Source organism: Nerophis ophidion, linkage group LG14 (genome assembly GCF_033978795.1).
Source record: "Nerophis ophidion isolate RoL-2023_Sa linkage group LG14, RoL_Noph_v1.0, whole genome shotgun sequence".
Classification (NCBI taxonomy): domain Eukaryota; kingdom Metazoa; phylum Chordata; class Actinopteri; order Syngnathiformes; family Syngnathidae; genus Nerophis; species Nerophis ophidion.
Window position 1 is genome coordinate 4,668,367 of NC_084624.1, and position 27,978 is coordinate 4,696,344.

The 27,978-nt window shown below is 39.9% G+C and overlaps 1 protein-coding gene across 1 annotated transcript; it reads left to right on the forward strand.

Annotated features, from left to right (window-relative positions):
• Positions 1 to 630: 630 nt before the first annotated feature.
• On the forward strand, positions 631 to 27,842 carry ralbp1 (ralA binding protein 1). Its single transcript, XM_061919685.1, has 10 exons — positions 631 to 761; positions 5,544 to 5,868; positions 9,164 to 9,595; positions 11,106 to 11,455; positions 18,453 to 18,614; positions 18,736 to 18,867; positions 18,953 to 19,063; positions 23,947 to 24,068; positions 24,147 to 24,267; positions 26,536 to 27,842. Exons 2-10 carry the CDS (start codon positions 5,619 to 5,621, stop codon positions 26,851 to 26,853), a joined length of 1,998 nt encoding a protein of 665 aa, XP_061775669.1. The 5' UTR covers positions 631 to 761; positions 5,544 to 5,618; the 3' UTR covers positions 26,854 to 27,842.
• The last annotated feature ends 136 nt before the right edge of the window (positions 27,843 to 27,978 follow it).

A 27,978-nucleotide genomic window follows, 5' to 3' on the forward strand; every position in this document is an offset into this window, starting at 1 on the left:
AATTGACGGATATATCTGAAGTTGATCTCGAGATTATTGTGCTAAATGTAATCAGTATAATTTTTTAACATTTTAATGAGTGAAACACTTTTGAATCCCCAATTATTTTAGTGTGATTTGTTTTTGAGTGTTAAAGCTAAAAAAATAATGAATCAAAATCCAAAATTAAGGCTCCAATTATTATATAATCTCAAATATTCCAACTAAAAAAGTTATTGGGTGAAAATATTGCATATTTTGTGTTTTTTCCATTTTTTTTCCAAATGTTGATCTAGAGATTTAAAACTTGAATAATAATGAAAATAATAATACTGAATAATGACACATTTTTTATATATTTTTCGACCAAAACCCCCGGGATCGTAACTGAGTGGAGGCCTGAATGTATATTTTTTTATACATACATCGTATTGGTTTTTAAAATAAAAAATATGAATATTACCCCCGCTTATTTGATTTTTTTCAGTGTACGGCCCTCGGTGGAAAAAGTTTGGACACCCCTGGTTTAGAGCCATCTGCTGGCCACTTGTTGCCATTACAACCCGCATAAAACATTTTTCAAGTATAATGACGAATAAATGCCGTTCTGTGTTGATTTAAATGACGTCTGCTTTTTAAATATAATCAACAAGAAACGTGAATTGGAAGTTAAAGGTAAGCTATTCCACTACATTTCCCATCATGCACTTGTTCCACAGCGCAGGCGCAGACCGACACAAGCCCCGATGACAGAAGCTACTGACCGACTGGGATACCCCTTGGTAAAGTTGATTTCTTATTATATTTTTTTATTCGCTAAATAAAGCAGAGGTTTTTCAAATAAAACATATACTTACATATCGTAATTTTGGACGAGGTTTGCTTTCGACCGAGTTAAGCTATTTGTATGCTAACCGAAGTGTGGCTAACCAGTTAGCTAATTTAGCCGCTAGCTATAGTTAGCATGTTATCCATTTATAGTTTGTATATTTTTCAACCATTTTCGTCACAATATCCTCCTAAAATGTCTATTAAATTTTCGAAAAGGAGACACTTTCTGTCACGACGCCGTACAGACAGCGGGAAAAGGTAAAAAAGGCGAGAGGTTGAAAGAAGTATTGGCTTCAATGTTTATGTTGACGACACATCGTTTAAATAAGCAAGTTTCCATCCATTATCTACCGCTTATCCCCTTTGGGGTCGTGGGGGTCGCACTGGTGCCTATCTCAGCTACAATCGGGCGGAAGGCGGCGTACACCCTGGACAAGTCGTCCCAATTAATGATCATTTACTTAGTTACTTTTAGACTTTACTTTATTGTTTTCGTGACTTGATATCACACATAATGGAAACAATATCAATCAATCAATCAACCATCCATCCATCCATTTCCTACCGCTTGTCCCTTTCGGGTCGCGGGGGGTGCTGGAGCCTACCTTAGCTGCATTCGGGCGGAAGGCAGCTACACCCTGGACATGTCGCCAACTCATCACAGGGCCAACACAGATAGAAAGACAACATTCACACTTACATTCACTCAATCAATGTTTATTTATATAGCCCTAAATCACAAGTGTCTCAAAGGGCTGCACAAGCCGCAACGTCATCCTCTGTTCAGATCCCACATAAGGGCAAGGAAAAACTCACAACCCAGTGGGATGTCAATGAGAATGACTATGAGAAACCTTGGAGAGGACCACAGATGTGGGCAACACCTCCCTCTAGGGGAGAACGAAAGCAATGGACGTCGAGTGGGTCTAAAGTAATATAGTGAAAGTCCAGTCTATAGTGGATTTAACATAATAGTGAAAGTCCAGTCTATAGTGGATTTAACATAATAGTGAGAGTCTTGTCCATACCCGTATCGGACCAAAAATACAAAAACTAATCTGTCTGGAACCTAAAAAAATTAAAAGATAGATAGTACTTTATTGATTCCTTCAGGAGAGTTCCTTTAGGAAAATTAAAATTCCAGCAGCAGTGTACAGAGTTGAGATCAATTTAAATAAAAGTAAAAAGTAAATAATGGGGGTTTAAATGGAAATAAAATAGAGAAATTTTACAATAAGAATAACAATGGGAATAAAAATATAACAGTAAAATAAGAATATAACAAGACAAAGTAGGCAGTAGTGACCATGTTTTAAAAACGTATTGCACTGTTATTGTTTTGCATCCCCTGTCATCCTAGTACCCCCCCCCCCCCCCCCCCCCCCCCCCGCCCCAGAGAGGAGTTGTACAGTCTAATGGCGTGTGGGACAAAGGAGTTTTTGAGTCTATTAGTCCTGCACTTGGGATGAAGCAGTCTAGAACTGAACAGGCTCCTCTGGCTACTGATAACACTATGTAGAGGGTGACTGGCATCATCCAGGATGCTCACTAGTTTGTCAACAGTCCTCTTCTCTGCCACCGTCACCATTGTGTCCAGTTTCATTCCGATTGTAGAACCGGCCCGCCTGATCAGTTTCTCAAGTCTTAGATGTACTGCCCCCCCAGCACACTACCATGTAGAACAGAACACTGGCAACCACAGACTGGTAGTACATCCACGGGAGTTTTTTGCAGATGTTGAAGGAGTGTAGTCTCCTGAGGAAGTACAGCCTGCTCTGTCCTTTCTTGTACTGGTGGTCCGTGTTAACAGTCCAGTCCAGCTTATTGTCCACCCAAACCCGAGGTACTTGAATGAGTCCACGGTCTGTACCTCAACTCCCTCGATCACAATAGGTTGTGACCGTGGACTCGACCTCCCAAAGTCAATGACCAGCTCCTTGGTCTTTGATGGATTGAGCTGCAAGTGGTTCATGTGGCACCAGACAACAAAGTCCCTCACCAGATTCCGAAACTCCTCCTCTCTGCCGTCCCTGATGCACCCGACGATGGCCGTGTCATCTGCGTACTATTAAAGCCATATTACATAGTGCAGTGGTTCTCAGCCTTTTTTCAGTGATGTACCCCCTGTGACCATTGTTTTAATACAAGTACCCCCTAATCAGAGCAAAGCATTTTTGGTTGAAAAAAAGAGATAAAGAAGTAAAATACAGCACTATGTCATCAGTTTCTGATTTATTAAAGTGTATAACAGTGCAAAATATTGCTCATTTGTAGTGGTCTTTCTTGAACTATTTGGAAAAAAAGATATAAAAATAACAAAAAACTTGTGGAAAAATAAACAAGTGATTCAATTATAAAAAAAGATTTCTACATATAGAAGTAATCATCAACTTAAAGTTCCCTCTTTGGGGATCGTAATAAAGATCCATTTGGATTCATGAACCTAATTCTACTATCCGCATACTACAGTCATCACACAAGTTTATCATCAGAGTATATACATTGAATTATTTACATTATTTACAATCAGGGGGGGGGTGGAGTTAGGTAGGGTTGCTATCAGCACTTCAGTCATCAACAATTATATCCTCTGAAAAATGGACATTGTAACAGTGTAGGTCTCACTTGGTAGGATATGTCCAGAGAGCGGTGACCATAGTGAACTCAAGTTATAAGTTATAACAAGTATATACATTTGATTATTTACATTTGATTATTTACAATCCAGGGAGGTGGTTAGGCTAGGGTTGTAGTTGCCCGGAGGTGTTCTTTTATTGAGGTTTTGAAGGAGGCTAGTGATGCACTTTCATCCAGGCTCGCTCATTGGATCTTAAATTGGTTTTTAATACAGATAAAAGCAACCTAATGGATTTCTCTCATTCAAGGGTGCTACTGGAAGCTATTCCAAATATTGTAACATCAAATAGAAACCCTATAGAGCAAGGCTTAAATTACAGATACTTGGGTTTTACTCTTGATCAGGAGATTTCATTTAAAGCCCATATTAACAACTCAATCTCTAAGCTTAGGGTAAAGCTCGGTTTCTTTCCTAGAAATAACTGCTTCTCTCTTAAAGTCAGAAAGAAACTGGTGACATCGACTATCTTGCCCGTAATTGATTATTAAGACGTTCTTCATTTAAATGCCTCGAGTCCCAGGACACTGTTCTCCACTCAGCACTAAGATTTGTTACTGGCTTTCGTAGTCCCTCACCCATCACTGTCAACTGTATATGAAATCAGACTTGTCGTCATTGAGTGCACGCAGATACACACCTTGTGCTGGCTGTCATTTATAAGGCTCATTTGGGTTTAATGTCTCCATACTTGTGTGTACTTTGTTACAAAGAAAAAACAGCTCTTATGCGTTGTGCTCTAACAATTTGTATGTTTTAACTACGGATAAATGCTTTAATTCGCAATATCGGAAATTATCGGTATCGGTTTCAAACAGTAAAATTGATTACATTTTAAAACGCCGCTGTGTACACGGACGTAGGGAGAAGTACAGAGCGCCAATAAACCTTAAAGGCACTGCCTTAGCGTGCCGGCCTAGTCACATAATACTTACGGCTTTTCACACACACACATAAGTAACCCTAACCCCATAACCCTAACCCTAACCTTGGTCAACAGGCCTACAGGTCACACTGAGGGTGGCCGTATAAACAACTTTAACACTTTTACAAATATGCGTCACACTGTGTACCCACACCAAACAAGAATGACAAACACATTTCGGGAGAACATCTGCACCGTAACACAACAGAACAAATACCCAGAACCACTTGCAGCACTAACTCTTCCGGGACGCTATAATATACACCCCCGCTACCGCCCCCACCCCACCTCAACCTCGCCCACCTCAACCTCCTTATGCTCTCTCAGGGAGAGCATGTCCCAAATTCCAAGCTGCTGTTTTGAGGCATGTTAAAAAACATAATGCACTTTCAATAATAAATATGGCAGTGCCATGTTGGCATTTTCTTTCCATAACTTGAGTTGGTTTATTATGGAAAACCTTGTTACATTGTTTAATGCATCCAGCGGGGCATCACTACAAAATTAGGCATAATAATGTGTTAATTTCACGACTGCATATATCGGTATCGGTTGATATCAGAATCGGTAATTAAGAGTTGGACAATATCGGAATATCGGATGTCTCTCTTTTAACTGTTCCCCATGTACGGACTGAATTTGGCAAAATAGCTTTTGGTATTGCTGCCCCTCTGGCATGGAATGCATGAAACTGAACTCTCTGAACTAATTCCATTTGGAGCCTTTCGTTCTATCCTGAGGGACAGACAGCGAGAGAGACAGTGTCTGTGTTTTAAAAAGTGTAAGTCTTTGTTGTCTTACAGTTCTCTTTTACGCATTTTAAAATGTATTATTTTGGTCAAACTGCTTTGTGACATGTGCTGTTGACCTCTTGGCCAGGTCACCCTTGTGAAAGAGATCTTGATCTCAATGGGTTTCTTATCTGGTTAAATAAAGGCTGTTTAATGTTGATTTAATGATCTCCTTAAAAGTCGACTTTCTCAGTATTGAAGGAATGAGGTTATTTGTGAGATTTTTTTTTTCATTTCCAATCAAAACAGATACAGCAACAACTAAAGTCTTTAAAAGCTGTTACTTAAAGTATATTTAGGGTTTTATCATTCACAAGTCAGCTAATATGAAGGCAAAATTATCATATATTAGCCATTATTACCAGCATTTCCCCACCTGCAGGTGTGATGGCGAGCAGGCGTTTCTGCTTGCTGACTCAGCGCGCGTGATCAAGCCAGGCCGGGTCAAGCCACCATCATGACCGAGTGCTTCCTGCCTCCCAGCAGCAGCCCCGCCGAGCAGCGGCGAGCCGAGCACTCGGGCAGCGTGAACCGCACTCCCAGCTCAGAGGAGATCAGCCCCACTAAGTTTCCGGGCTTGTATCGCACCGGCGACCCGTCCCCGCCACATGACGGACTCCACCATGAGACGCCGGACGCTTACGTCTCCGACGACGACAAGGAGCACAGCAAGAAGAAGAACAAGTTCAAGAAGAAGGAGAAGCGCAGTAAGTGTTGGCGCAAACACCTCATAATTGGAAAGAAAAAAACAAACCTTTATTGTGTAAAAATATGCATTGTATAATTTGTGAACGCCTAGATGATATTATAAATATTGGAAACAGCTCTCAGTAGAGTGTAGTACAGTTCTACAAACACAATAACACATTATTAACTCAAAAGGCAGAAATCCCTGCATATTGACCTGTTTAGAGTGGTGTGCCTAATATGAGCACTGGGGTGATTATGTTGTGTAACTTTAACGCAACTTAGCATCTACTTTCTGGAAAAAATAAATAAAAACAGGAAGAGTGTGCATCTCAAGAAGGAACTTTGTGTTACTCTGGTAACCCATGGTGTAAGAACAGTGCCTTGGCATTGTCATTGTGGTGGGTTCCTGTAAAAATGCTTATGGTCAGTTTTAGGACGTACTCCCCCATCCTTATTGCATCAACGCAGCTGGCATTTTTTTTTTTCTCCCTATCCAACACTTCATTGTGGTCTACATAACATCTACTCTAATGGTGGTTCTTTAGTCAAAATGTTTCATACAGTAGATTTTTTTTACAGACAATTTTCGAGCCACTTTCTGATCACCTCTTCGGAATGCACTGTTTTGTGGGCCGTCTTGTTTACTGCCTCCACTTAGACTGTGTCCTCTCCCCGCCCATTTTGTTGTAGTTTTTTCAGCGCTTCTCTAGTAAGTCTACTGACAGAAATATGTTTGAACTACTACTTTGTATTAGAAATGGCAACAGCAGAGGATGCGTGTGCATGTACGACCTAGTCTGCCCCGCAACAGGAGCAGTCTACAATAGTGGGCACGGACAGGGCACTCTGGATACTATTATACAATATAGATATACTTACCAACCCTCCCGGTTTTCCCGGTAGACTCCCGAATTTCAGCGCCCCTCCCGAAAATCTCCCAGGGCAACAAATCGCCCGAATTTCTCCCGATTTCCACCCAGACAACAATATTGGGAGCGTGCCTTAAAGGCACTGCCTTTAGTGTCCTCTCTCACCTGAAAAGGCGACTATCATATATGTCTCCTTTATCCATAGGTTTATTTACAACCCATAAAGTAGGCAAGCACGGAGCTATTTCTCTTGGTGTGTTTATTCCAGCCGGCACGTTAATACACTGACACATAACATCCGGATTCCCATCATGCATTGCTTCAAAACTACGACAAGTAGTAATGTCCAAAAACATAACAGACACAAAGCAGAAGAAAGAAGAAGAGACATGGCGATGACGAGAAAGAAGGTGAAGAAGTACGCTTGCATGTTCCAAAATGATTGGAAAATATATATATATATTTCAGTTCATCCAGGACAGCTTGAAGGGGAAGGGGTATGGTGCCTGCACATTTTGTAGATCAGACTTCTCCATTGAACATGGTAGATGAAATATATATATATATAAGAAATACTTGAAAATATGTACAACACCCCCACCCCCCATCTTCCAAATTTGGAGGTCTCAAGGTTGGCAAGTATCCGTATAAGGATAATCCGCTCACTGTTTTCTCAATCTTTGACGTCACCAATTGTGCACATTCCAATCAGTTTGTTTGGGGGAAGTAGAAAGGAAAGCAAGATTATTTTATAAATATCTCCGCAATGCCTTTAAATTTTCGGGATTTACACAGAACCCCAAATACACAACAGCAGGTACCAATAGGTAAAAATAAAGTTGGTTTTGCATAATAGGACTCTTTTAAAGTATAATTATGTACCATTATCACTGGGCTAAACATGTTGCATACTAGAGATTGAGTGATGTGTTTTTTAGGGCTAATATCGATTATTAGAAGTCAAGGAAGCGGATAACCGATATTTGTAGTCTATATTCATTTGCAGTAAAAGTTATTTGAACATGAATAGTACACGTCAGTAAAAAGCTGGACAAGTCTTTTAAGCAAGGCTTTTTTGTGTTTTTACCAACATTTTTGAGGAAACATTGGACCAATAATGACATGTTTATTATGGCGCTAATGTCGTGTTTAATTTAGCATCAAACAATATCACGGGATTTCACAAACACTTTTTTATGTGTGCCTAATGCTGTAGATACGGGGACCATCAACATTTGCATTTCAAAATATGGGAAATCTCCAGGAAAATTGATTAAATATGGGATTTCTTGGGATGTGCTCAGTTTTGTACAATTTTATATTATTGGCCAAAAAATTACATTTTGAAAGGAAAGCATAAGAGACCAAAACTGCATGTTGGTGGGGTATTGCAGTGAAGAAAGCCAACTTTTCTCAACGAGCTGGTGCTTAAGCAGTGTTTATAACTATCTACTTCATAATTTAAACATAATATTTGTATCATAAATGTGAATATTTTATCTGCTGATGTAGTTATAAAATAAAAACTGCTATATAATACTGATAACAAGAGCCCGATACCGATAACAAGTCAGTAGCAGGCATGCTAACCACTAAACTAGCCTTAAACAACAACAATAAATAAGTGCTTAGTAAAGTAAGATTGAATCAGGTTACAGCAGAAAGGAAGAAGTTACGGTCTCTGAAGAGTGTCCAAATTTGGCTCGCCGAGTCATTTCAACTCGCCCGCACTTATAATATTTATAATGATGGCGACTTGTCTGAGTGCAGCCGAGATAGGCTTCAGCACCCCCTGTGACCCCGAGAGGGACAATCGGTAGAAAATGGATGGATGTATGGATAATGTTAAATGATATGATATTTGTATTTTATATCTTTTTCTCAAAATATTTTTTCTTTTTTGTTTTGTATTTGTTAACATTTGCAAACTTGTAATAATTCGCTAGACACACGCGGAGGGCAAAAAGCTAATTATTTAAAATAGTAGTTCTATAGTTCAGTCGTTTTTGCTTTTGTTTAGTTATTTTGTACTATAGACGTTGTTCTGATCAAACCATTGTATGTAATAAAATTAAATAAGGAACACATTTAAATATTGCTAAACTGTCAATAGCACTTAATAAATAGATAAGTTTACAGGTGACACATGTGATCAGTATCGGCCAATCTCACTAATAGATGATGGGAATGGACAGCATAAAACCCTGATCAGACCATCGGTAATCACTTATTGTCTTGAAATGTTTTATACATGATCTTTGTTTTGTAGTGCAAGGTGCAGCTCTAGTTGATGCTAAATTGGTGGCTGACCTCTTTTCAACTCCCCTCCTCCCCTGATATCTTCCCTCCCTCGCACATCTCCCTTTCTGTGTCTCTTCCGCTGCTGCCATGTTCTCCTGATAAAAGAGGACCAACTAACAACAACTATCTCTCTCTCGGCCAGCGGAGGGCTACGCCGCCTTCCAAGAGGACAGCTCGGCGGACGAGGCGGAGAGCCCGTCCAAGATGAAGCGTTCCAAGGGCATCCACGTGTTCAAGAAGCCCAGCTTCTCCAAGAAGAAGGAGAAGGACTTCAAGGTGAAGGAGAAAGGCCCCAAGGAGGCCAAGGACAAGAAGTCGAAGGACCTCACGGCCGCTGACGTGGTCAAGCAGTGGAAGGAGAAGAAGAAGAAGAAGAAGCCTGTTGCTGTCACTGAGACCGAGCCGGTCCCAATTGAGGTCCCCACCTTCAGGCCAATCTTTGGCGCCCCCTTGGCGGAGGCGGTGAAGCGGACCGCCTTGTACGACGGCATCCAGTTGCCGGCTATCTTCAGAGAGTGTGTGGACTACATTGAGAACTACGGCATGAAGTGTGAGGGCATCTACAGGGTCTCAGGTATATCAGCCTTTTTAATAGATACTGTCAATGAGTTACTTTATTTTTTGTATTTTAATGCAAGACTCTTCTCTATAAATGTTCTGAACTCCTGTTTCCCTCCCAGTGTGGAGGTGTGCGTGGATATAGCTCAGGTTTGCATAGCTTTCAGTAAGTTTGTTGAGTTGATCAACAGATCCTCTGCTGTTTGTAGCGAAGTAGTGCGCTCTGGTTTGCCTCCATCAAGCAGGAATAATGAACAATTAATTAAACTAGGGCTGGGCGATATGGCCTTTTAATATCTCGATATTTTTAGGCCATATCACGATACACAATATATATCTTTATATTTTGCCTTAGCCTTGAATTAACACTTGATGCATATAATCACACCAGTATGATGACTCTATTTGTCAATATTACAAAATTCTTGTTCATACTGCATTAATATATGCTCATTTTAAACTTTCATGCAGAGAGGGAAATCACAACTAAGTCAATTTATCGAATCTGTATTTATTAAACAGTTATTAAGCAGAGGCACAAACATTCATATCATTTCAAAACAGAAAGTGCAAGATTGTGGGAGACATTATAAAACAAGCTATGAGTGTACTTTTGTGCATGATGTCACTAAGATGACATATCAAAACAAAGTTAAATTAAAGTGCAATTTTTGTACAGAACACCACTACAATAGTTTAAAACAAATAAAGGGCACTTTTGTGCATGATGTCACACAAGATATTTCAATAACTGTCGAATAAAAAATGATCTGCATTATAGGAAGTCAAATCACTATGTGGCAGGTTACTGCGGACGTTATCTTATGTTGTTGACAATTTTTTTCATACGGTGTTGATGTGGAAATGGTTGCCTCGGTATTTTGTTGGTGTGGCACCGAATGGAGATGTTGACATGCAGAGTAAACACTCTTCATTCTCTAGCAGGTGACTTTTCAAATGATGCTACATATTAGCAGTAATGCTACTTTTTGTAGCAACACTTTTGCCCCACACTTGACAAATTACGGTTGTCTGTTTGACATATTCCCACTTGAAGCCAAACCACCGCCAGACGATGGACCCCTGCTGTTTTTCTTGGGAATTAATTATTCCTTCGTTTGTTACCAGATTCACACCTTCTTTCTCTCGTATTACCACTCGCACCACAGCTAACATTACCCATGCGGCTACCTCTCTGCTCTGCGAGGGCGTATACGTATGTGACGTATGTAAGAAGGTGTGTTTCCTGTCTGTGAGAAGGAGAGACAACAAAGAGTGGGAAGAGCCTGTAGTGTAATGCCAGCAGCTAAAAGCAACTGCGTGAGAACGTATACTCGACTATCACGACATAGTCATTTTCTATATCGCACAGAGACAAACCCGCGATATATCGAGTACTTCGATTTATCGCCCAGCCCTAAACTCAACGCTGAATTTTTAACAATGAACCAATTACTCTACCTAATTCTAAAGAGGTCATGAGATTTATAGTTCATATTATAGCTCATATTCTCATCCTCCCTTAGGTATGAAGTCCAAGGTGGACGAGCTTAAGGCAGCATACGACCGCGAGGAGTGTCCCTGTCTGGAGGAGTACGATCCCCACACGGTGGCCAGCCTCCTCAAGCAATACCTGCGCGAGCTCCCCGAGAATCTGCTGGGCCGCGACCAGGCCCAACGCTTCGAGGATGTGTGCGGGCGCCAGGCGGAGGCCGACAAGGTGACGGAGTTTCAGCGGCTCCTGGCCGAAGTGGCGCCAAATAGCCGGCTCCTCCTTGGCTGGCTGGTCACGCACATGGATCATGTCATAGCCAGGGAGGCTGACACCAAGATGAACATCCAAAACATCTCCATTGTCCTCAACCCTACAATACAGGTGGGTCGCTGTAACCTCAAGAAAGTTTTGCAGAGCAACAAAGATTTTAGTGGGTCAGTGAAGCTGTGGTCTACTTAAAAAGTAGCTCATTTATTCCCACATGGGACATTTTCCTCTCTGCTGCACTTACTGTCAACCAAGCGCAGCATTTAAGGTCCCCTATGTCATTTTCGTGTTTTCATTTTAAATATAGATCCCACAATAGTGTATTGGAATTGTGTTGTACAGAATCAAAGATAGCTTAAAAGTGCTTTTCATAAGCTAGACTAGAAAGGCGCCGTTTCCACTGATAAGTTTTGTATAAATTGTATTGGAGTATAAATATTTGGGGTTTTGGCACCAGCCGCTTGACTCGATCTGACCAATCTAAGTCTATGAGCATTAACTCAAGAAGCCTACTTGGATGAAAGGCGAAAGGTCTTCTAAGACAAACCAAACAGTCCAGTTGCGATCGATTGAATGCCCTGAGATGACAATGACCTGGATGAATAAGAACATTCATAGACAATACTAACAAGCTGTGTTTGTTTCCAATAAAGTGTCTCCCTCCAAATAGCACCATTATGTGCTTTAACTACAGCAATACGAGTTAAAGAAGTAGAACATGACACAAACTGTAGCAAATAGCATAGCTCCGTGAGCAACTGTACATGCTAACATTACACTTACATTTTAACAGCAACTATATGCCCATTATACATTGTATCTAATAAAACACTTTTTAAGACACTGAATAAGAAGCCACAAAGGAAACACAGCAGTCAAACATTCAACTGCAAATTTACTAAACATTACCCCGTATATATATATGTATATATATATATATATATATATATATATATATATATATATATATATATATATATATATATATACCCCGTATTTTCCGCATTATAAGGCGCACCTTCAATGAATGGCCTATTTTAAAACTTTGTTCATATATAAGGCGCATAGAATAGATGCTTCAGTAGAGGCTGGGGTTACGTTATGCATCCTTTAGATGGAGCTGCGCTAAAGGGAATGTCAACAAAACAGTCAGATAGGGCAGTCCAACTTTATTAATAGATTACAAACCAGTGTTCTGACAACTCCGTTCACTCCCAAAATGAATAAACAGCTGTTTTATTATTTTCCCCGATTCAATAAACACGTAAAAAACAGTCTGATACTGTCAAACATTAGTACAATCACAATATAGTAACAATCGAAATAGTGCAAAGCAATAATATATCAATAACTTTACGTTGCTCAAACAATAATGTCACACAACACAACACACAAAATAAACATGTAAAGCTCACTTTATTAACTTATTCCTCATCCACAAATCCCTCAAATTCTTCTTCTTCAGTGTCCGAATCAAACAGTTGGGCGAATGCGGCATCCAACATGCCCGGCTCCGTCTCGTCGAAGTCGTCATTAAACGAGTCAGTGTCGCTGCTGCTAATGTTAAATTGTCTCGCTGCTGCTCCGTTCCCGTCTTCTACTGTGTGACTGATCGCCTTGAGTTTAAACTCGGCTCGCCTCCTGCAGTCATATATCCCAGCATGCACCGCCCACTTCTTCTTCTACAAGGGAAAATAAGGTTGGCGGCTGCTTACCGTAGTTGCGAGACCTCTTGTGGCATGTTTAATTTGGACACTGAAGAAAAAGAATTTGAGGGATTCGTGGATGAGGAATAACTTAATGAAGTGAGCTTTACATGTTTATTTTGTGTGTTGTGTTGTGTGACATTAACGTTTGAGCAACGTTGAGTTATTGATATATTGTTATTATTTTGCACTATTTCGAGACGTCGTTAATGGAGTCAGTGTCGCTGCTGTTGTCTAGCAGTTCAGTGACAATTCCTGCTTTCCTGAAATCATGTCTCTCAATAGGAGCCATTTTGGGGTCTTTACATAAACACACAAATGGAAATGAAACGGCACGGCCTGGCACAGTCATATATCCCAGCAAGCACCGCGCACTTCTTCTCCTGCGGGGGAAAATGAAATCGGCGGCTGCTTACTGTAGTTGTGAGACCTCCATCCATCCATCCATTTTTTACCGCTTATTTCCTTTTGGGGTCGCGGGGGGCGCTGGCGCCTATCTCAGCTACAATCGGGCAGAAGGCAGGGTACACCCTGGACAAGTCGCCATCTCATCGGAGGGCCAACACAGATAGACAGACAACATTATCTCTCACATTCACACACCTGTTGTGGCTTAATATTGGTCCATATATAAGGCGCACCGGATTATAAGGCGCACTGTCAGCTTTTGAGAAAATTTTAGGTTATTAGGTGCGCCTTATAGTCTGGAAAATACGGTATACACATATATATATATATATATATATATATATATATATATATATATTTATTTATTTATTTTTATTTATTTATTTATTTTTAAATGTCCGACTAGGACCTCGCAAATTCCTACTTTCCAGTACAACTAGAACGCACCATGAGTTCCACAAGATGTGGGCAGTGTTGGAAAGGGCTTTGTTACTCTATTAAAGTGCATTTGCTGACAGATTGGGGGCGAGTGGAGGTTCTGAAAGACGGGTGATTTGGTCATAGGATATGTGTTCAGTTATTTCCGTATTGGCCCTCTGAATAGGGGTCGTCACTCAGCATGAAAGGAATTACTCGCTGTGCACTTTTTTGCTTGTTTTATTTGGTACGGCAACAGTAGCAGTAGTAGCAATAGCAGCAGCAGGTAATAACCTAAAGTAAACATGAACATAACAAAACAATGTATCTGTCTTGAATCATCATAATGTAAATAATAGACATGAATGAATCAACTGAACACTCCCCACACGCCTTAAGGAGCGCCTCATCATAGGGCATCCATTTATTTATCTGGATACATCTGAACACCTGTCCTTTGTTTGGGCTGTCTAGGTACCAGTGGTCCTCAAACTTGTCCAATAATAGTTTCTGGAGCTTCTCCGCAAACAACCGCGTTTTTGCGTCATCAAGCTTGCCATTTGCTACAGCCAGACGTTTGAAGAAGTTGACTCCGGCCTTCACCTCTCTCTTCATGGTGCCATGTTTTTGCCGTATCGGAATCTATTTGCTGCGTCTTTGCGGCCTTTCCAAGTCCTGGCCAGAGGTGGTATAACGTCGCCCATAGCCAACGCCTTCTTGACAGTCTCAAGCAAGCCCACCATAAATATATATACACATAACAAATACACATAGTAAATCCAACAATATGGTATGTGTAAGGAGGCGAGCGGCACCGTTTTGTATACAACACAGTCGCGAGAGTCCAATCCAAAGCGGATCCACCACAGCAGCGAGAGTCCCGTTCAGAGCGGAGCCAGCAGGAAACCATCCCAAGCGGAGGCGGATCAGCAGCGCAGAGATGTCCCCAGCCGATACACAGGCGAGCAGTACATGGCCACCGGATCGAACCGGACCCGGACCGGACCCCCTCCACAAGGGAGAGTGGGACATAGGAGAAAAAGAAAAGAAACGGCAGATCAACTGGTCTAAAAAGGGAGTCTATTTAAAGGCTAGAGTATACAAATGAGTTTTAAGGTGAGACTTAAATGCTTCTACTGTGGTGGCATCTCGAACTTTTACCGGGAGGGCATTCCAGAGTACTGGAGCCCGAAATGAAAAAGCTCTATAGCCCGCAGACTTTTTTTGGGCTTTGGGAATCACTAATAAGCCGGAGTCCTTTGAACGCAGATTTCTTGCCGGGACAGAAGAAACTAGAGCTCAGAAATTATTATGTAGAAAGCTGGAACGCAAATGTCGCACGACTAAACTTGAGGTGCACCATCAAGCATGGAGGGATGGTTTAATAACTTATAAACGCATGCTTACCTTAGCTAAAGCTAAATATTACTCAAATCTCATCCACCGTAATAAAAACGATCCTAAATTTTTGTTTAGTACGGTAGCATCGCTAACCCAACAAGGGACTCCTTCCAGTAGCTCCACCCACTCAGCTGATGACTTCATGCAATTCTTTAGTAAGAAAATTGAAGTCATTAGAAAGGAGATTAAAGACAATGCGTCCCAGCTACAACTGGGTTCTATTAACACTGACACGATTGTATATACGGCGGATACTGCCCTCCAAAATAGTTTCTCTCGTTTTGAGGAAATAACATTAGAGGAATTGTTACGTGTAAATGGAATAAAACAAACAACATGTTTACTTGACCCTCTTCCTGGGAAACTGATCAAGGAGCTCTTTGTATTATTAGGTCCATCAGTGCTAAATATTATAAACTTATCACTTTCCTCGGGCACTGTTCCCCTAGCATTCAAAAAAGCGGTTATTCATCCTCTTCTTAAAAGACCTAATCTCGATCCTGACCTCATGGTAAACTACCGACCGGTGTCTCTACCGAGGATGTCGTAGTGGTTTGTGCAGCCCTTTGAGACACTAGTGATTTAGGGCTATATAAGTAAAGATTGATTGATGTATCGGAGTGTATTGAGTGTTTTGGAGCATTTGTGCCATAAAGAATGCTATTGCAGTAGTCAGTTGTGATGAAGGTGAGATTAAGTATAGAAGAGAGAGGAAGAATTTCTGATCTTATTTATTTTCGATTAAATAATCCGGTCTGTCTTATTTGCGTGGTTCAAATTAGAGGTTACGGTGAATGGAGAGAGGGCATTGATAATGATTTAAAGAAAAATTGTGGCTGGACTTCACCCTTGCTCCTGACGGGTGCTGGTTAGCGCCTTGAATGGCAGCTCCCTCCATCAGTGTGTGAATGGGTAAATGTGGAAGTAGTGTCAAAGCGCTTTGAGTACCTTAAAGATAGAAAAGCGCTATACAAGTACAACCCATTTATCATTTATTTAATTTTTTTTTTTTAGGCCAATTAAGATTAGGTCTGATTCATTGCAGTAAAGTCTAAGGAACCTTTGTTGCATCCAGGTTTCGATTTCTGTTAGTGAGTGATGGTGCAGTGGGTATAAGAGTTTGTAGACGTGGCAATGTAGCTGTATATCATCAGCATAGCAATGACCATAAAATCCACAGCGACGGCTAGTTCTTTCGAGGGGGAGACTGTAGAGAATGAACAAGGGGGCCAAGCACCTAACTGTGGGGGAGGCCTTTTAACACAAGATAAATTGAAGATGAGCATTATTGATGTGGATGAACTGTTGCCTGTTTGTGAGATATTACTTGAACCAGGACAGGACGGAGCAGGTGATGTTGAGGGTGGCCTTGATGCAGGAGAGGAGAATGGCGGGACTGATGGTGTCAAAAGCTGCAGTGAGGTCCACAAGTACAAGTTGAGGTGACCACAATTTGAGGAATGGAAGAGTTTTTTTTTTTTTTAGAAAAGCTGTTTCCTTGCTGTGTAGTTGTCGAAAATCAGATTGAAAGGGTTCAATCCGGCTGTTGGCTTTGATTTGGGTGGCCACTACACGTTTAAGTACTTTAGGCAGATAGGGAAGATTAGAGATTGGTCGGAAGATTGTAAGGTTGTTGGGTCAAGACTGGGTTTTTTCACAATGGGCGTGATAGCTGCCAGCTTGAGAGACTGCGGGACAGTACCAGAGGTGAGTGAAGAGTTAATGATTGTTTTGATTAGTAGAGAGATAATAGGGAAACAGGTTTTGTGAATGAAGAGGGGATGAGGTCCAAAGAACATATTGGGGCTTTAGTCCTTGAGAGGTGCAATGCTTGGTTAGCACTGACGAAAAACTAAAATATCAAACTAGATATTCCTACATTTGTAACTGACTGATAGATGATTGGCAATCATTTAAGATGTGTAGCGAAATAATTTAAGATGTGCCTTTTTTGTGGTGGGTTTCCCCCAAAGTGTTTGACGCATAAATGGGTTGAACGCATCTTGCTAGGGGCGGGTCAAAGGCATTATTTCCATGAAGAAGTGTTTTTTACTGTTAGAACATCTTTAATAAGTCAATTTTGCATTTTATTTTTATTTTTTTAAAGTATAGTACATGGGTAAACTCTGGCCCGCGGGCCAAATCCGGCCCGCCGTGTAATTTAATTTGGCCCTTGAGGCAATATCAATTTAGCATTAGAGCTGGCCCGCCGGTGTTATACAGAGTCGGTGCCGCTATAACACCGCATTCACCGCTAATACTCATACTTGCCAACCCTCCTAATTTTCCCGATAGACTCCCGAAGTTCAGTGCCCCTCCTGAAAATCTCCCGGGGCAACCATTCTCCTGAATTTCTAACGATTTCCTCCTGGACAACTATATTGGGGACGTGCATTTAAGGCACTGCCTTTAGCGTTCTCTACAACCTGTCGTCACGTCCGCTTTTCCTCCATACTAACAGAGTGTCACATAATATTTGTGGCTTTTACACACACACACGCACAAGTGAATGCAAGGCATACTTGGTCAAACGCCCTACAGGTCACACTGAGGGTGGCCGTATAAACAACTTTAGCACTGTTACAAATATGCGCCACACTGTGAACCCACACCAAATAAGAATGACAAACACATTTCGGGTGAACATCCGCACTGTAACACGACAGAACAAATACCCAGAACCCCTTGCAGCACTAACTCTTCCGGGAAACTTCCAGCAAACTGACCAATAATTAATGTTTTATTCATGCGTTTTCTCTTGCTACTTCAAGGCTTGAATGTTTGGTTCATTCATTATTGTTATTTTATTTTCAAATGTATTATTAGCCTGTGGAAAAAATGTGATATTTACCTCGGGAGATTGCAAAAAGAAAAAAAGACAACATTTTTATTTAGATTTTATTTGATATGCCATTGATATTCTTTTAATTATTATTATTATTATTATTATTTGAAACTGGATTTTGCATGTCATTTAAGTTATATAAGCCTTGCTTGTTCAATATTTAATGCAAAACTTGTTTGGGTCCCTATTAAAAGGTTAATTTGTTCAACCTTGACCCGCGGCTTTGTTCCGTTTAAAATTTTGGCCCACTCTGTATTTGAGTTTGACACCCCTGGTATAGTATAACACAAGACAAGGCATATTTTTAAATGATCTCCTTTTACTTTCATTACAGATCGGAAATCGGGTTCTCTACATGTTCTTCACACATGTGAAGGACCTGTTTGGGGATATTGTTCTGAGGCAGGTAGTGAGGCCCCTTCGCTGGTCCAACATGGCTACCATGCCGGCGCTGCCCGAGACTCAAGACAGCATCAAAGAGGAGATCAGGAGACAGGTGACTGAAGACATGGGTCCAACATTAACACCATGATACGGCACAGCGAATCATAGAAAAGTTTGATGTCTGTTGGAAAATGTTTGTTTGATCCATTTCAATGTTACTCTGAACACGCTAGGAGTTCCTGCTAAACTGCCTGCACAGAGACCTTCAAGCGGGAGTGAAGGACTTGTCCAAAGAGGAGCGTCTCTGGGAGGTGCAGAGAATCCTCACCGCTCTCAAACGCAAGCTGAGAGAGGCCAAGCGTCAAGTAAGTCGGACGGCCAATCGACACCATCATGTCACATTGTGATGCCGAGTTTGAATTTGCTGTCTTCTACCCTGTGCCACTTCAGGAGTGTGAAAGTAAAATAGCTCAGGAGATCGCCAGCCTCTCCAAGGAGGACGTTTCAAAAGAGGAAATGACTGAAAACGAAGAGGAAGTGGTCAACCTCCTTTTGGCGCAGGTACATTTCTTAACATCCCTAAATGACTTTGTAAATCAGGGGTGTCAAACTCATTTTAACTCAGGGACCGCAGGAATGAAAATGTATTTCCACACGGGCCGGCCGAGTAAAATCATGGCATTAAAACTTAAAAATGGTTTTCTTTTTCTTACAGTGGCCATAAGTAGAATAAGCTCATTCTGATAATGTACATATTACAAATAATTGCCTTAGCAAAACACTTCAAGTAAGTTGAAAATTCTGAGGAAAAATTGATGCGGTTTGAAAAAGTACCATGAAGAACACAATGAACTCTTTGTCGGTGTTTTATGAAGCCATTTAAATTAAACACTTTCTGTTTTGGATTCTCATGTTGGCAGTTCACCATTAAAAATATCTGGAAAAGCAATCCAGTTTTTCCTCAAACCGCTGTGTTGTTAAAATCCGGAACTGCCACAACACATTCATTTATCATTTATTATTCAAATATTACACTTAAACAAAACAATTATCAAAATGACATCATAGCCGAAATGAAGGTAATATAACTACAAACTTAACCAATGTAAAAATAGTATATTTTAGCATAAAATAGAACAGACACAACAAATGTAGAAATGCACATTTTTACAAAGAAGTTGACTAGTTCAGGGTGCACATTGCGCATTCAACCAATTGCAAGCGGTGCATGGAACTCTATTTAAAGAGATGATGCTCAAGTTAACTTAAGTCTTTGCATCTTATCGTTTCGTTATTTTAACCGTTGAGTGGATAACTAACAATGAAAGAAGGTATTGAGAGTCGATACTACCGCCTTTAGCTGCCAACCTCAACAGGAGCAGCTGATTGCTTGCACATGTGCCGATTGGAGAAGCAGCTGCCAATCAAGAGGGCGCTTAAAGTCAGCTGACACGGCAGATTTAAACAGTGTCATGTGTGACGCGGGTTACACTTGAATTGCTATTGCGACATCCAGTGGACACATTTAGAAGAGCAGTTTCTTTGATTAAAAAATGTCGCTCATTTTTATATTTAGCCATCTGATCTTGTGGGCCTAATACGTCCTTCATGCCGTACGCTTGACACCCCTGGTGTAAATTGTTTAATTTTAGATCTTTCTAAAATAATAATAATCATGTTTTCATTTTAAACAGTTCTCTGATATTTTAGTCAAAATTCCCCAAATAATTTTAAATGTTGTTTCATTGTTTGGACAATGTGTAATACACCGATACAAGTTGAATACCTATTTTAGAAACAATATATAATATAAAATACTTGTCTTTATTAGGACATTATACATTATATCAATATAGAATAGAATAGAAAGTACTTTATTGATCCCAGGGGGAAATTCAGCCCCACAGTTTGCTCACAATAGACAATAATATATTGTATATAATGTATTATATATATATATAATACATACTATATGAATGATATTAATATATTATGCATATATTCAATATACAGGTGCATCTCAATCAATTGAATATCCTTAAAAAATGTACTATTTTGACAAGTTCAATTAAAAAAAGGAATCTTTTTTATTGTGTAGATCGGCATTGCAGAATGAAATATTTCAAGACTGTATTTCAAAATGTTTTGATAGTTTTGATGATTGTGGTTCCTTTAAAAAAATATTTAAATTAAGTTTTAACGAGTAAAAATCCCATACTCAGTACAGTGTGAAAAATGACTGTTATAATATTTGTTAATATTGTTTTCAATTAGTTTACAATAGCGAGTATTTTGCTGTATTTAGTTAGTTTAACCATTTTGTTTTCCAATATGAAAGGGCAGTCAATTAATTTGTATACTTCATTCTGGCCCTCTGATTTTGTACTTTTTCTCCGTATGGATATGAAATAGTCTTAAATTATGTTCAATATGGTCTGAAAAAAGTCTTAATGAGTTTTAAATTTAACTGATTAGGGATGTCACAGCACGAAAGTTACCAATATTATCACGGTTATCATTATTACCGCGGTATTTTTTAATGTGGTTAAAATCTTCAAAAAGTACTAATACTGAAATCTTTTGAACTGTTTTTTGTTTTTTTTAAGAAACAACGCATTCAAAATGGTTTTCTCTGTGGAAGAAACCAATTGTAGATGAGAACACTGTTTCATGTACCTCAAGTAAAACATTGAATGTACATATGAAAAAAACACAAGCATTAAAAACAAAATAATAACAAATAAATGTGAAAATTTAATAAGATTGCACCTTATGGACATAAAAGATTTAACACTTAAAGCAAATGTAAGCATTATGCAAGATGACACCTGATGGTCATGAGACGTAACTGCACTTTTTGTCCATATAAATAAAAATACTGTTCATATGAGATGTCGTCTTTTACATAGGGCTGCACGATTCTGGCCAAAATAATAATCACAATCATTAGTCATGATTATCCATTATCTTGGGTGGGGGGTGAACACGACGCCAGATCAGGTAATTTATAATATCTGATAAAAAGGGTGTAGATAAATGTTATCCAGATATTTAAAGACCAATAATTGTGTTTTTCTTAATTAATAGTACCATCGTGTCAGCTTGTTCTCATTACATGATGCCTTTAGCTCTATTTTTACATTTTGATATAGGTATTTTTTAAGGTATGCACATTTACATGTACTAAATGTATGAACATGTACATTCTGTATCGACACAGATCTATTAAGAGTTTGAGCAGAAATATTATGTACAGGAATGAACTATACACCATAAAACATTAACAAAATGCTATGTCACATGAATGTCTTTTGAAGTAAAAACTTTGTGAAATGAAAATAACCCCACAAGTTTTGATATCAATATAATACACAAAGTAGTTTGACTCATGAAGATAGCAATATTCGTGCCTCACTGACAACTTATCGTGTTGACACTTCACAGCCTTCGATTAAATGACAAAACATTTTGAGCTAGATTGATGTCATGGGGGAACTGGCAAAGTTAGCAGTTAAATAAAGGACCAGTGACCATCCCGGTAAACAAACGGCAAGACTTTATAAACAAGTTGTGGCAATGTTCCCTACACCAGTGTTTTTCAACCACTGTGCCGCAGCACACTAGTATGCCATGAGATACAGTCTGGTGTGCCGTGGGAGATTATCTAGTTGCACCTATTTGGGTTAATGATATTTTTTGCAAACCAATAATTGTATTCTGCGAAATATGTGTTGTTGTTTAGTTTCAGTGCTGTCTAGAACTCGGCAGAGTAACCGTGTAATACTCTTCCATATCAGTAGGTGGCAGCCAGTAGCTAATTGCTTTGTAGATGTCAGAAACGGAGGGAGGCACTGTGCAGGTAAAAGGGTGTCTAATGGTTAAACCAAAAATTTAAAAAAAAGGTGAGTGCCGCTAAAAAAGGAATTGCAGCTTAGGGAAGGCAAAGCAGAACGAAACTAAAACTTACAAAGTAAACAAAAACAGAATGCTGGACGACTGCAAAGACTTACTGTGGAGCAAAGACGGCGTCCACAATGTACATCCGAGCATGACATGACAATCAACAAAGTCCCCACAAAGAATGATAAAAACAACTGAAATATTCTTGATTGCGAAAACAAAGTAGATGCGGGAAATATCGCTCAAAGGAAGACATGAAACTGCTACAGGAAAATACCCAAATAAAGAGATAAAGCCACCAAAATAGGAGACGAAGTAAAAGACAGCAAAAAACTCCAAATAAGTCAGGGTGTCATGTGACAGGTGGTGACAGTACACCTACTTTGAGACAAGAGCTACATTGATGCATGTTTGGTTATGGTTTAAAGTCATACCCAACAATTGCAACAAAGACTTTTTACTGTCAACTGAGTTTCGTTTTTTAATGATTTCTGCTGGTTGCATGCCTTCGCATTTTTTCAACGCAAAAAATGTGCCTTGGTTGAAAAACACATTGCCTGCTGCATGGTTAACTCAGTCACAGCAGCTGAGAGAAGGACGCTGAGTTGAGAAAATGAGAGCAACATCACATGTTTTTATATATCTGTATAGTGTGACACAAATGCGCCAGTCTCAAATATTGTCCGCACATGTGACCATCTAATAACAGCAGTTCGCTCTTGAACGCACGCCGAGACTCTACGAAGTGAAGCGAATGAAATAAAGTGAAAGTAAGCGATCGGCTCCGTTTACTCGGAGGGAAATACTCCGGCGAAAGGTCTGTGGCGTTGCTACCATGTTTTCTCAAGCCAAACGACACTTGTGCCGGTTAGGCCTTGGCAATATTCAATAGGTCAATCAAAGTCTGTAGTAGGGGTAGGGGGTATATATTGTAGCATCCCGGAAGAGTTAGTGCTGCAAGGGTTCTGGGTATTTGTTCTGTTATGTTTATGTTGTGTTACGGTGCGGATGTTCTCCCGGAATGCGTTTGTCATTCTTGTTTGGTGTGGGTTCACAGTGTGGCGCATATTTGTAACAGTGTTAAAGTTGTTTATACGGCCACCCTCAGTGTGACCTGTATGGGTGTTGACCAAGTATGCATTGCATTCACTTGTGTGTGTAAAAAGCCGTATATATTATTTGACTGGGCCGGCACGCCTTTTAAGGTTTAATGGCGATCTGTACTTCTCCCTACGTCCGTGTACCACTCCGTACAGCGGCGTTTTAAAAAGTCATGAATTTTACTTTTTGAAACCGATACCGATCATTTCCGAACCGATACCAATAATATCCGATATTACATTTTAAAGCGTTTATCGGCTGATAATATTGCCAGCCCGATATTAACGGACATCTCCATATACTTTACATACATTCATTCAAGTTTTTTTTTTTCATCCCCTGATATTGTGCACGTTTAATATTCATCCTGTGTTTGTATTGGTTTATTTACCATGAAGGCACCTACAATTCTAAAATATTATTATTACTACTATTATTATTAGGAGAATGAGATCCTGACAGAGCAGGAGGAGTTGATCTCTCTGGAGCAAGTCTTACGGCGACAGATCGCAACCGAGAAGGAAGAGATTGAGCGTCTCCGGGCAGAAATCGCAGACATCCAGAGGTAAGATGGCGCTCTGTATCAGATTGGTGGCCATCAGTGAGTGAATCTGAGCGTGTCGCCCTCACACACACACACCAGTCGGCAGCAGGGTCGCAGCGAAACAGAGGAGTATTCATCTGAGAGTGAGAGCGAAAGCGAGGATGAGGAGGAGCTGCAGATCATCCTGGAAGACCTGCAGAAACAAAACGAAGAACTGGAGGTACGACGATGCATCTTTTTGTTGCACTATCTACAGCAGACCTGGGAAAATTAAGGCCCGGGGGCCACATATGGGCCCGTTGAGCTTTTCAATCTGGCCCGCCAGACATTCTCAAATATCTTTTTTAGATCATAAAGATGGAAACTGTAGCTGCCATTATTATGTGCTGTCATGTTTTCTAATGACCCTAAGTGTTCAACTATACAAAGTATTTCAATGGTTGGAATCTGTGTTTATGCATGATATACCAGTTACTATGGTAATGTAATTAGTTACTACGGTCATCTATTTAGTTGCTATGGTAATCTACGTCACAGCAGCTCAGTCGAGGCATCAAGCAGTGTGGGTGGGAAGTGTTTCCACAGACGCGGAAGCAGAATCACAACAAAAAGTTCTAAAGCTTAGTGATAAATAGAATAGAGAGTACTTAAACGCCATCTGTAAGTGGTTGGTTTAGATCAATTTAAGAGGAGACAGACAGAGACAATAGAGGACAAAAGCAGATTAGTGGGAGAGTGGCCGTGCGCAACCTGAGGGTCCCTGGTTCAATCCCCACCTAGTACCAACCTTGTCACATCTGTTGTGTCGTCAGCAAGACACTTCACCCTTGCTCCTGATGGGTGCAGGTTAGCGCCTTGCATGGCAGCTCCCTCCATCAGTGTGTGAATGTGTGTGTGAATGGGTAAATGTGGAAGTAGTGTCAAAGCGCTTTGAGTACCTTGAAGGTAGAAAAGCGCTATACAAGTACAACCCATTTATCATTTTATTTATTTACTTTATTTATCCCTGGGGGAAATTCAGAAAATACATATCAGATTGTAGCTGGGTTCATATTTCATTGTTTTTTGCATTTTTGTTGTGTTTCACTTGATTGTAAAGTATGTCAATCAAATGGGAGTGTGACATTCATATTTTGTCAATATTCAGTGTTTTATCGTTCATAGAAAAATGTAAAAATTACATTACGTTTTTTAAGGCGATCTGCCATAAGGTTTTTAGCAGTCAATTAGACATTATTGTGAGGCTTTGTGTTAGTGTTCCTGAAAATAGATATACCGGCCTCCAGACACGTTTTTTTTCTCTAAATGTGGCCCCGGAGTCAAAATATTTGCCCAGGCCTGTACTATGGTAATCTAATTAGTTACTATGGTCATCTATTTGGTTGCTATGGTAATCTACGTCACAGCAGCTCAGATGAGGCACCAAGCAGTGTGGGCGGGAAGTGTTTCCACAGACGCTGAAGGAGATTTTCTCAACAAAAAGTTCTAAATCTTAGTGAGATATAGAATAGAATAGAAAGTACTTTATTGTTCCCTGGGGGAAATTCAGCAAATATTGTATATATCAGACTGTAGGTGGGTTTATTTTTTACATTACGTGTTTATATTTCACAGTTTTTTGCATTTTTTTGTTTTACTTTATTATAAAATATGTCGATCGAAAGGGGGTGTGACATTCATATTTTTATTCAGTGTTTTATCGTTCATAGAAAAATTTAAAAATTCCATTACGTTTTTTAAGGCGCTCTGTCATAACGTTTTTAGCATTCAATCAGACATTATTGTGAGGTTTTGTGTTAGTGTTCCTAAAAATAGATATACCGGCCTCCAAACACGTTTTTTTTTCTCTAAATGTGGCCCCGGAGTCAAAATAATTGCCCAGGCCTGTACTATGGTAATCTAATTAGTTACTATGGTCATCTATTTGGTTGCTATGGTAATCTAAGTCACAGCAGCTCAGATGAGGCACCAAGCAGTGTGGGCGGGAAGTGTTTCCACAGACGCGGAAGGAGATTTTCTCAACAAAAAGTTCTAAATCTTAGTGATATATAGAATAAAATAGAAAGTACTTTATTGTTCCCTGGGGGAAATTGAGTAAATATCATATATATCAGATTGTAGGTGGGTTTATTTTTTACATTTCGTGTTCATATTTCTATGTTTTTTGCATTTTTGTTATGTTTTACTTGATTGTAAAATATGTCGATCAAAAAGGGGGTGTGACATTCATATTTTGTCAATATTCAGTGTTTATCGTTCATTGAAAAATGTAAAAATTCCATTGTTTTTTAAGGCGCTCTGTCATAACGTTTTTAGCATTCAATCAGACATTATTGTGAAGCTTTGTGTTAGTGTTCCTAAAAATAGATATACTGGCCTCCAGACACGTTTTTTTTCTCTAAATGTGGCCCCGGAGTCAAAATAATTGCCCAGTTCTGATCTACAGTCTGTGTCTGATGTTCCCACCGGTGTCCCGCTATCCCCAAAGAACAAAAACACCCACTTGAACCAGGCCATCCACGAGGAGCAGGAGGCAATCTTGGAGCTGCGCGTCCAGCTGCGCCTCCTGCAGGGCCACAAGCTGCAGCAGGACTCAGCCGTCCAGCCGCCGTCCGAGCCGCAGGCGCAGCCGCCCGCCCAGCCCAGCCCAGAAGCCAGAGGTGGCGAGGAGCAGCAGCAGGCCAAGCGTCCCGTCATCACCGCGCCGACCGCCGCCACTGACAGCACTGCGGCGCCTGCTGCCAAGGCGGCTAAGGATCCTCCAAAGCCGTCACCGAGCAAAGATAGGCGGGACGCAAGTGTGTGAGCCATCATTTCCTTTCTTCCATGGGCGACAGATTGGTAAGAGAGAAATATGAACCCAATCAAGTAACGTTTGACACTGTGCCAAAATCAAGACTATACAACCACCTACAACAGGGGTAGGGAACCTGTGGCTCTTTTGATGGATGCATCTGGCTCTCAGATTACTCTTAGCTGACATTGCTTAACACGATAAGAAATTAATATTTTCACTGGTAATCGGAGTTAAAAATAATGTTCAAAATACAAAACATTCTCCTGCATTTTATTCATCCATTCGTTTTCTAACGCACCTGTTCAAGAAGGTGCATTAATGGTAAGAAGTATTTTTTTTATTATTGGTTAACTTCAGAATAAAAATGTTATTAAAAAGAATATGAGACTTATTATACTGCAAAAATGTTGACGTTACTTAAAAATGCATACATTTAGTTGTATTCAGTGTTAAAAAAATAATATAAGGCTTTCATGGAAATACATTTTAAAATATTTGGCATTCATGGCTCTCTCAGCCAAAAAGGTTCCCGACCCCTGACCTACAACTAAAGCTCTTTCAAAACAGAGATTGATATATATATATATATATATATATATACATACATATACACACACACATGGATTTTCATCGCTGCGACCATGCACAGAAACAAACAGCTGGAAGGAGTCTTCTTAGTCTAACACTACTTTGATTTCTATTATTTCCATGACAATCTTGTTTTGTACCTCTGTTACAAGGTTTAGTTTTTCATTTCATTTCGCAATCAACTATCAAAGCTGGCAAAGTGCTGCTTTGTACACGAAAGCCTAATGTATTTTCAGCTATTTTATATCTGATTTGACTTGTATTGGATGGGTTATGCCAGTGCTCCCATCTAGCCTCATGATCTAACATGATAATGACATTAATCCTGTGACTGAAACATTTTAGCTCCCTCATATTATTATTGTTGTCGCACACTTTTGTGTTTTAAAGAATAAAAATGTTCAAATTAATATTTTTTGTTTTTTTGTCCCTGATTTAAAAGTTGTTGTTTTTTAAACCCAACATTACTTGTTACATACGTGTTTCTATATTTAGTGCTTCCTACTTACCATGACACATTCTTTATCTTTTGTCCAAATATGGTGT